General features: G+C 61.5%; 1 protein-coding gene across 2 annotated transcripts; it reads left to right on the top strand.

The window, feature by feature from the left end:
- Positions 1 to 135: 135 nt before the first annotated feature.
- Positions 136 to 9,557, top strand: SLC35A2 (solute carrier family 35 member A2). Of its 2 annotated transcripts, XM_054052229.1 has the most exons (5): positions 136 to 252; positions 1,860 to 2,042; positions 3,841 to 3,980; positions 6,240 to 6,889; positions 9,105 to 9,557. In XM_054052229.1, exons 1-5 carry the CDS (start codon positions 210 to 212, stop codon positions 9,130 to 9,132), a joined length of 1,044 nt encoding a protein of 347 aa, XP_053908204.1. In that variant the 5' UTR covers positions 136 to 209; the 3' UTR covers positions 9,133 to 9,557. The 2 variants fall into 2 exon arrangements, with proteins under 2 accessions (XP_053908204.1, XP_053908203.1); XM_054052228.1 differs by lacking the exon at positions 9,105 to 9,557 and having other exon boundaries at positions 6,240 to 7,287.
- Positions 9,558 to 10,086: the final 529 nt, after the last annotated feature.

Genomic DNA, 10,086 nt, shown 5'->3' with positions numbered 1-10,086 from the left:
CGATTGGGCGGGAAGGGAAGACAGCGGGGGCGCTGATTGGTTCACGTGACAAGGAGGGGTGTTGCCACGGGGATCAGGCGGGAAGGCGGGAAGGGGGCGTGGCCTCCGCCAGAAACGGCGTTGATTGGGCGGACGGGGCGGGACCCCGCGCGCTGCCGGAAGTGACGCGCGATGCGGAAGTGCCGCGACGCGGCCGGGCTGGTGCCACCATGGCAGCGGCGGGAGGGGGCGGCGACACCGGCCCCGCGGCGGGTGAGAGGCTGGGGGGTGGAATGTGGGGCGCGATGGGGCGGGAAGAGGGGCTGTGGGGAGGGAAGAGGGGCTGTGGGGCGGGCTATGGGGCGGATAGAGGGGCTGTGGGGCGGATAGAGGGGCTGTGGGGCGGATAGGGGGGCTGTGGGGCAGATAGAGGGGCTATGGGGCAGGATGGGGGGCGATAGGGAGCTATGGGGCAGATAAGGGGGCTATGGGGCAGGATGGGAGGCAATAGGGGGGCTGTGGGGCGGATAGGGGGGCTGTGGGGCAGGTAGAGGGGCTGTGGGGCGGATGGAGGGGCTGTGGGGCGGATGGAGGGGCTGTGGGGCGGATGGAGGGGCTGTGGGGCAGATAGAGGGGTTATGGGGCCGATAAGGGGGCTGTGGGTCAGGATGGGAGGCAATAGGGGGCTGTGGGGCAGATAGGGGGGCTATGGGGCAGGATAGGGGGCGACAGGAGGGGTATGGGGCAGGATGGGGGGTGACAGGGGGGCTGTGGGGCAGGATAGGGGGTGACAGGGGGACTGTGAGGCAGGATTAGGGGCCATAGGGGGTTATGGGGCAGGATGGGGGGCAGATAGGGGGGCTGTGGGGCAGATAGAGGGGCGGTGCCCCTATTTGGTGGCCGTGGGTCACGCTATGGGGCAGCCCCACTGATTCCCCCCTTTCCCACCCGCTATGGGGTGACATTGGGCATCCTGAGAGTTCAGAAGGTGCTCCGAGGAGGCTCTTTGGTGGCCATTTGGTGGCTCTTTGGTGACCATTTGACTCTTTGGTGACCATTTGGTGACTCTTTGGTGGCCATTTGGTTGCCAAAAGTGGCTCTTTGGTGGCCGTGGGTGACGCTATGGGGCAGCCCCACTGCTCCCCTATTTCCCACCCGCTATGGGGTGACATTGGGCATCCTGAGGGTGCAGAAGGTGCTCCGAGGAGGCCCTTTGGTGGCCATTTGGTGGCTCTTTGGTGACCATTTGACTCTTTGGTGGCCATTTGGTGGCCAAGAGTGGCTCTTTGATGGCCAAAAGTGGCCGTTTGGTGTCCGTGGGTCACGCTATGGGGCAGCCCCACTGCTCCCCTATTTCCCACCCACTATGGGGTGACATTGGGCATCCTGAGAGTGCAGAAGGTGCTCCGAGGAGGCCCTTTGGTGGCCGTTTGGTGGCCAAGAGTGGCTCTTTGGTGGCCAAAAGTGGCCATTTGGTGTCCGTGGGTCACGCTATGGGGCAGCCCCACTGCTCCCCTATTTCCCACCCGCTATGGGGTGACATTGGGCATCCTGAGAGTTCAGAAGGTGCTCCGAGGAGGCCCTTTGGTGGCCATTTTGGTGGCCACAGGTGACTCTTTGGTGGCCATTTGGTTGCCAAAAGTGGCTCTTTGGTGGCCGTGGATCACGCTATGGGGCAGCCCCACTGCTCCCCTATTTTCCACCCGCTATGGGGTGACATTGGACATCCTGAGAGTGCAGAAGGTGCTCCGAGGAGGCTCTTTGGTGGCCATTTGGTGGCCAAGAGTGGCTCTTTGGTGGCCATTTGACTCTTTGGTGGCCGCGGGTGACGCTATGGGGCAGCCCCACTGATCCCTCTGTTTTTTTTCCTGCCCCCCAAGTGTCTCGTCGGGTGAAGTTCGGCAGTTTGGGGGTTCTGGTGGTGCAGAACGCCTCTCTGGTGCTGAGTATCCGCTACGTCCGTACGGCGCCCGGCGCTCGCTTCCTGCCCAGCACCGCCGTCGTCCTCGCCGAGGCCATCAAGGGCAGCGCCTGTCTCCTCCTCCTCCTCCTCCAACACCGCGGTGAGACCCGGACACCGGGAAAGGGACGCTTGGGGACACCGGGATGCGGGAAAAGGGACATTTGGGGACACCGGGATGCGGGAAAAGGGAGGTTTGGGGGCGTTTGGGGACACCGGGATGCGGGAAAAGGGACATTTGGGGGCGTTTGGGGACACCGGGATGTGGGAAAAGGGACGTTGGGGACACCAGGATGTGGGAAAAGGGATATTTGGGGGCGTTTGGGGACAGTGGGATGTGGGAAAAGGGACATTTGGGACGTTTGGGGACACCGGGATGCGGGAAAAGGGACATTTGGGGACGTTTGGGGACACCGGGATGTGGGAAAAGGGACATTTGGGGGCGTTTGGGGACACCGGGATGTGGGAAAAGGGAGGTTTGGGGGCGTTTGGGGACAGTGGGATGCGGGAAAAGGGACGTTTGGGGTGTTTGGGGACAGTGGGATGTGGGAAAAGGGACATTTGGGACGTTTGGGGACACCGGGATGTGGGAAAAAGGAGGTTTGGGGACGTTTAGGGACACCGGGATGTGGGAAAAGGGACGTTTGGGGACGTTTGGGGACAGTGGGATGTGGGAAAAGGGACATTTTGGATGTTTGGGGACAGTGGGATGCGGGAAAAGGGACATTTGGGGGCGTTTGGGGACACCGGGACACCGTGAAAGGGACACTTGGGGACACCGGGATGCAGGAAAAGGGAGGTTTGGGGGCGTTTGGGGACACCGGGATGCAGGAAAAGGGACATTGGGGACATCGGGACACGGGGAAAGAGATGTTTGGGGACATGGAAAGGGACTTTGGGGACAGTGGGACAGAGGAAAAGGGATATTGGGGACATTGGGACGCAGGAAAAGGGACATTGGGGACATTTGGGGACACTGGGACACAGGGAAAGGGATATTGGGGACATTGGGGATGTTTGGGGACAGTGGGAGATGGGAAAAGGGACATTTGGGGACACTGGGACACAGAGAAAGGGACGTTTGGGGACACTGGGATGCAGGAAAAGGGACACTGAGGACATTTGGGGACAGTGGGACACAGGGAAAGGGCCTTTGGGGATGTTTGGGGACAGTGGGACACAGAGAAAGGGACATTTGGGGACAGAGGGACACGGGAAAAAGGCCTTTGGGGACGTTTGGGGACAGTGGGACACAGAGAAAGGGATATTTGGGGACATTGGGGGACACTGGGACACAGGGAAAGGGACATTTGGGATGTTTGGGAACAGTGGGACAAGGAAAAGGGACATTTGGGGACACCGGGACACGGGGAAAGGGATGTCTGGGGACATGGAAAGGGACTTTGGGGACACTGGGACACAGGAAAAGGGACATTGGGGACGTTTGGGGACAGTGGGACACAGGGAAAGGGTCTTTGGGGACGTTTGGGGACAGCGGGACACAGGGAAAGGGACATTGGGGACATTGGGGGACACTGGGACACAGAGAAAGGGACATTTGGAGACAGAGGGACACGGGAAAAGGGCCTTTGGGGACATTTGGGGACAGTGGGACACAGGGAAAGGGCCTTTGGGGACAGTGGGACACGGGAAAAGGGCCTTTGGGGACATTTGGGGACAGTGGGACACAGGGAAAGGGCCTTTGGGGACAGTGGGACACGGGAAAAGGGCCTTTGGGGACATTTGGGGACAGTGGGACACAGGGAAAGGCCCTTTGGGGACATTTGGGGACAGTGGGACACAGGGAAAGGCTCTTTTGGGACATTTGGGGACACGTCGAGGGGAGCGGCGGTGGCCTTTGGGGGGGTGGGACCGGGGGTGACGTCCTCGTGTCCCCGCAGGAAGCGTGCGGCAGACGTTGGGGACACTGCAGGGTCAGGGAGGGGACACTCTGCGCTTGGCCGTCCCCTCCCTCATCTACACTCTCCAGAACAACCTCCAGTACGTGGCCATCTCCAACCTCCCCGCCGCCACCTTCCAGGTGGGACCCTCGGGGACACTTGGGGACCGCAGGGGCTCTTGGGGGCACAGAGGGACCGTTGAGGACCATGGGGACACTTCGTGGTGGTGTCCTCATCCCGATGTCCCCATCCTGACGTCATCATCCCCACAGCGATGACCACGTCCTTGTGGTGGTGTCCCCATCCCGACATCCTCAACCCCACAGTGGTGACCACGTTCTCATGGTGATGTCCCCATTGTGATGACCACATCCTTGTGGTGGTGTCCCCGTCCCGACGTCCTCATCCCGATGTCCCCATCCTGATGTCCCCATCCCCATGGCGATGACCACATCCTCATGGTGGTGTCCCCATCCCAATGTCCCCATCCCGATATCCTCATTCACACAGTGATGACCACGTCCTTGTGGTGGTGTCCCCATCCCAATGTCCCCATCCTGATGTCCTCATCCCCACAGCGATGACCACATCCTCGTGGTGGTGTCCCCATCCCGACGTCCCCATCCCGATGTCCTCATTCCCACGGTGGTGACCACATTCTTGTGGTGGTGTCCCCATCCCGATGTCCCCATCCTGATGTCCCCATCCCGACGTCCTCATCCACACAGCAATGACCGCATCCTCATGGTGATGTCCCCATCCCGATGTCCTCAACCCCACAATGGTGACCACATCCTCGTGGTGGTGTCCCCATCCCGATGTCCCCATCCTGATGTCCTCGACCCCACAGCGATGACCAAATCCTTGTGGTGATGTCCTCATCCCAATGTCCCCATCCTGACGTCATCATCCCCACAGCGATGACCACATCCTCGTGGTGGTGTCCCCATCCCAACGTCCCCATCCTGATGTCCTCATCCCCACAGCAATGACCACATCCTCGTCGTGGTGTCCCCATCCCGATGTCCTCATCCCCACGGTGGTGACCATATCCTTATGGAGGTGTCCCCATCCCAATGTCCCCATCCTGACGTCATCATCCCCACAGCGATGACCACATCCTCGTGGTGATGTCCTCATCCCAATGTCCCCATCCTGACGTCCCCATCTCCACGGTGGTGTCCCCATCCCAATGTCCCCATCCTGATGTCCTCAACCCTTCAGGGATGACCACATCCTTGTGGTGATGTCCCCATCCCGACGTCCCCATCTCTACGGTGGTGTCCCCATCCCGACGTCCCCATCCCGACGTCCCCATCCCCACAGCGATGACCCCATCCTCGTGGTGGTGTCCCCATCCTGATGTCCTCAACCCTTCAGGGATGACCACATCCTTGTGGTGATGTCCCCATCCTGATGTCCCCATCCCGACGTCCCCATCTCTACGGTGGTGTCCCCATCCCGACGTCCCCATCCCGACGTCCCCATCCCCACAGCGATGACCCCATCCTCGTGGTGGTGTCCCCATCCCCACGGTGATGACCCCATCCTCGTGGTGGTGTCCCCATCCCGACGTCCCCATCCCCACGGCGATGACCACATCCTCGTAGTGATGTCCCCATCCCGACGTCCCCATCCCCACGGCGATGACCCCATCCTCGTGGTGGTGTCCCCATCCCGATGTCCTCATCCCCATGGTGGTGACCCCATCCTCGTGGTGATGTCCCCATCCCGATGTCCCCATCCCCACGGCGATGACCACATCCTCGTGGTGGTGTCCCCATCCTGACGTCCCCTTCCCGATGTCCCCATCCTGACGTCCTCATCCCCACAGTGATGACCACGTCCTCGTGGCGATGTCCCCATTGTGATGACCACATCCTCGTGGTGGTGTCCCCATCCCGATGTCCCCATCCCCACAGCGATGACCACATCCTTGTGGTGATGTCCCCATCCCGACATCCTCTTGGTGGTGTCCCTATCCCGATGTCCTCATCCCCATGGCGGTGACCCCATCCTCGTGGTGGTGTCCTCATCCCAATGTCCCCATCCTGACGTCCCCATCTCCATGGTGGTGTCCCCATCCCGATGTCCCCATCCTGACATCCCCATCCCCACGGCGATGACCCCATCCTCGTGGTGATGTCCCCATCCCAACGTCCCCATCCCGACGTCCCCATCCCCACGGCGATGACCCCATCCTCGTGGTGACGTCCCCATCCCGACGTCCCCATCCTCGTGGTGACGCCCCCATCCCGACGCCCCCATCCCCACGGCGATGACCCCATCCTCGTGGCGGTGTCCCCATCCCAACATCCCCATCCCGACGCCCCCATCCCCACGGCGATGACCCCATCCTCGTGGCGGTGCCCCCACCTCACGGCGCCGTCGTCTCGCAGGTGACGTACCAGCTGAAGATCCTCACCACGGCTCTCTTCTCGGTGCTGCTCCTCGGCACGTCGCTCTCGCGGCTCCAGTGGTTCTCGTTGGCGCTGCTCTTCGCCGGCGTCGCTTTGGTCCAGGCCGAGCAGACGCGGCCGCTGACGGCGACGGCGCCTTCGGAAGGTCCTCCTCAAAGCTACGCTCTGGGTTTAGCGGCCGTGGCCGCTTCGTGCCTCTCTTCGGGCTTCGCCGGCGTCTACTTCGAACGCCTTTTGAAGACCAAAGGTGGTTCCATTTGGCTCCGGAACGTCCAACTCGGCGCCGTCGGAACGGCCATCGGTTTGGCGGCCATGATGGCGGCCGAAGGCTCTTCGGTAGCCGCTTTGGGGTTCTTCTACGGCTACAACCCCGCCGTCTGGGCGGTGGTGGTGAACCAAGCGGCCGGCGGTCTCCTGGTGGCGGTGGTGGTCCGTTACGCCGATAACATCTTGAAAGGCTTCGCGACGGCGCTTTCCATTTTGGCTTCGACCGTGGCGTCCGTTCACCTCTTTGGCTTTCGCCCACGAGGCCCTTTCTTGGCCGGAACCGCTATGGTCTTGGCGGCCGTTTACCTGTACGGGCGGCCGCGCTCCCCGCGGCCCAACGCCGACCCCAACGGAGACGCCAAGTCAGTAGGGGCGGGGCTAGACAAGGCCACGCCCCCTCTGTAAGGAGGCCACGCCCACCCCCCTTCAGGCCCACCCACTCCCCCCCCCAAAGCAGGGAATGAGGGGGTGTGTGTGGCTTTGGGGAGGCCACGCCCCCCTCTCAAGGCCCTGAGTAGGGGGTGTGGCTTTGAGGAGGCCACGCCCCCTTAAGCCCCTGAGTAGGGGAGGGGGTGTGGCTTTGAGGAGGTCGCACCCCCTGCAGGGCCCCACAAAGTGAAGGAGGGAGAGGGGGGTGTGGCTTTGAGGAGGCCACGCCCCCTGCAGGCCCCCACAAAACAGTGAAGGAGGGGAGGGGTGTGGCTTTGAGGAGGCCACGCCCCTTTCGAGCACCCAAAACTGAATGAGGAGAGGGGGTGTGGCTTTGAGACCACGCCCCCTGCAAGACCCCACAAAGCAGGGAATAAGGAAGAGAGGGTGTGGCTTTGGTGAGACCACGCCCCCTGCACGACCCCACAAATCAGGGAGTAAGGAGGGATGGCACTATAAAAGGCCACGCCCCCTCACTCACTGAGTGGGCCCTGTGGTGGCCACGCCCCCTCCAGGGCCCCCAAGCAGTGAAAGGGGGGGGTGAGGAGGCCACGCCCCCTTTCCTGGCCGTTTAGGTGGAGCCTGTGGTGGCCACGCCCCCTTCAGGGTCTCCAAGCAGTGAATATGGGGGGGTGGAGCTTGGGGAGGCCACGCCCCCTCCTTGAACCCCATTGGCTCCAGTAAAAAGGGTAACCCAGCACTTAATAAATGGGGGTAATAGGCGGGGCTTAAGGAGGCCACGCCCCCTCCCTCGGCTCCATTCAAGGGGGTTTGGGGTGGCCACGCCCCCCATGGGCTAAAAGCAATGCGTGAGGTGAGGGGGCGGGGTTTACGGTAGCCACGCCCCCTCCCTTGAAAGCAGGTCAAGGACTCAGTGAATGTACTGAGGGGCGGGGCTTGACGTGGCCACGCCCCCTCCCTTTGGGCCCTCCCCTCCCCTCGGGGGCGTCGCCGCGTGGTGGTGGGGAACCCATTAAAGCTCGTTAATGGGTCCTGGGGCCTCATTAACCCTAATTAACACTGGGGGGGGGGAGTGGGGGGGTGGAAATTGATCCATAGGGAATCCCTGTGGGCTGTATGGGATCCATAGGGACACCCTGGGCTGTACGGGATCCATAGGGCTGTATGGGATCCATAGGGACCCCCTGGGCTGTACGGGATCCATAGGGCTGTATGGGATCCATAGGGACCCCCGGGGCTGTATGGGATCCATAGGGACCCCCTGGGCTGTACGGGATCCATAGGGACCCTCTGGGCTGTATGGGATCCATAGGGACCCCCTGGGCTGTATGGGATCCATAGGGATCCCCTGGGCTGTATGGAATCCATAGGGACACCCTGGGCTGTACGGGATCCATAGGGACACCCTAGGGCTGTATGGGATCCATAGGGACACCCTGGGCTGTATGGGATCCATAGGGACCCCCTGGGCTGTATGGGATCCGTAGGGACCCCCTGGGCTGTACGGGATCCATAGGGCTGTATGGGACCCATAGGGACCCCCTGGGCTGTATGGGATCCGTAGGGACCCCCTGGGCTGTACGGGATCCATAGGGCTGTATGGGACCCATAGGGACCCCCTGGGCTGTACGGGATCCATAGGGACCCCCGGGGCTGTACGGGATCCATAGGTCTGTATGGGATCCATAGGGACCCCCTGGGCTGTATGGGATCCATAGGGACCCCCTGGGCTGTACGGGATCCATAGGGCTGTACGGGATCCATAGGGACCCCCTGGGCTGTACGGGATCCATAGGGACCCTCTGGGCTGTATGGGATCCGTAGGGACCCCCTGGGCTGTACGGGATCCATAGGTCTGTATGGGATCCATAGGGACCCCCTGGGCTGTACGGGATTCATAGGGCTGTACGGGATCCATAGGGACCCCCTGGGCTGTATGGGATCCATAGGGACCCCCTGGGCTGTACGGGATTCATAGGGCTGTACGGGATCCATAGGGACCCCCTGGGCTGTATGGGATCCATAGGGACCCCCTGGGCTGTACGGGATTCATAGGGCTGTACGGGATCCATAGGGACCCCTGGGCTGTACGGGATCCATAGGGCTGTACGGGATCCATAGGGCCCCCCTGGGCTGTACGGGATCCATAGGCGCCGCCCTCAGCCCTGGGGTCTCTCTCTCTTCCAGGTCTCCCTCCAAGGACAAGGGCTCCTGATGGCACCAACCACCCCCCCAGGGACGTATAGGATCCATATGGCCCCTCCCACCCAAACCCTATAGGAACCTCCCCCCCTTCCCCAGGCCCTATAGAGGCCGTATGGATCCCCCCCAGGCCCTATAAAGGCTATTTTTCTCCTCCCAGCCCTATAGGAGCCATATGGATATGTCCCCCCCAAGGCCTATAGGATCCATAGGGGATCTCCAGGTCCTATAGGAATCATATGGACCCCCCCCGGGCACTATAGGAGTCCTACAGAGTTTCTCCAACCCTATAGGGGCCTCTCCTCCTCCAGAATCTATAGGGGCCGTATGGATCCTCCAGCTGTATAGAAGCCATACAGGCCCCTATAGATCCATATGGACCTCACCCCCAGGTCCTATAGGAGCCATAGAGACCTTTTGGACCCTACAGAGGCCATATGGACCTCCTCCCAGCCCTATAGAGGCCATATAGACCCCCTCCCAACCCTACAGAGGCCATATGGACCTCCTCCCAGCCCTATAGAGGCCATATAGACCCCCTCCCAACCCTACAGAGGCCATATGGATCCCCCTCCCAGCCCTATAGAGGCCATATGGATCCCCCTCCCAACCCTATAGAGGCCATATGGATCCCCCTCCCAGCCCTATAGAGGCCATATGGACCCCCTCCCAGCCCTATAGAGGCCATATGGATCCCCCTCCCAACCCTATAGAGGCCATATGGACCCCCCCACAGCCCTATAGAGGCCATATGGACCTCCCCCCAACCCTATAGAGGCCATATGGACCCCCTCCCAGCCCTATAGAGGCCATATGGACCCCCTCCCAGCCCTATAGAGTCCATATGGACCCCCTCACAGTGCTATAGAGTCCATATGGACCCCGTCACAGCCCTATAGAGTCCATATGGACCCCCTCCCAGCCCTATAAAGGCCATATGGACCCCCCCAGCCCTATAGAGGCCATA

This window comes from Cuculus canorus, chromosome 32 (assembly GCF_017976375.1).
Source record: "Cuculus canorus isolate bCucCan1 chromosome 32, bCucCan1.pri, whole genome shotgun sequence".
In the NCBI taxonomy this organism is placed as follows: Eukaryota; Metazoa; Chordata; class Aves; order Cuculiformes; family Cuculidae; genus Cuculus; species Cuculus canorus.
The sequence above is the reverse complement of the archived record's forward strand: the minus strand, read 5'-3'. Positions and strand labels throughout refer to the sequence as shown.

Coding starts and splice junctions, on each gene's coding strand:
- SLC35A2 (XM_054052228.1), top strand. CDS start 210: ATGGCAGCGGCGGGAGGGGGCGGCGACACCGGCCCCGCGGCGG. Junction 2,043..3,840: donor CCTCCTCCTCCAACACCGCG/GTGAGACCCGGA, acceptor GTGTCCCCGCAG/GAAGCGTGCGGCAGACGTTG. Junction 3,981..6,239: donor TCCCCGCCGCCACCTTCCAG/GTGGGACCCTCG, acceptor GTCGTCTCGCAG/GTGACGTACCAGCTGAAGAT.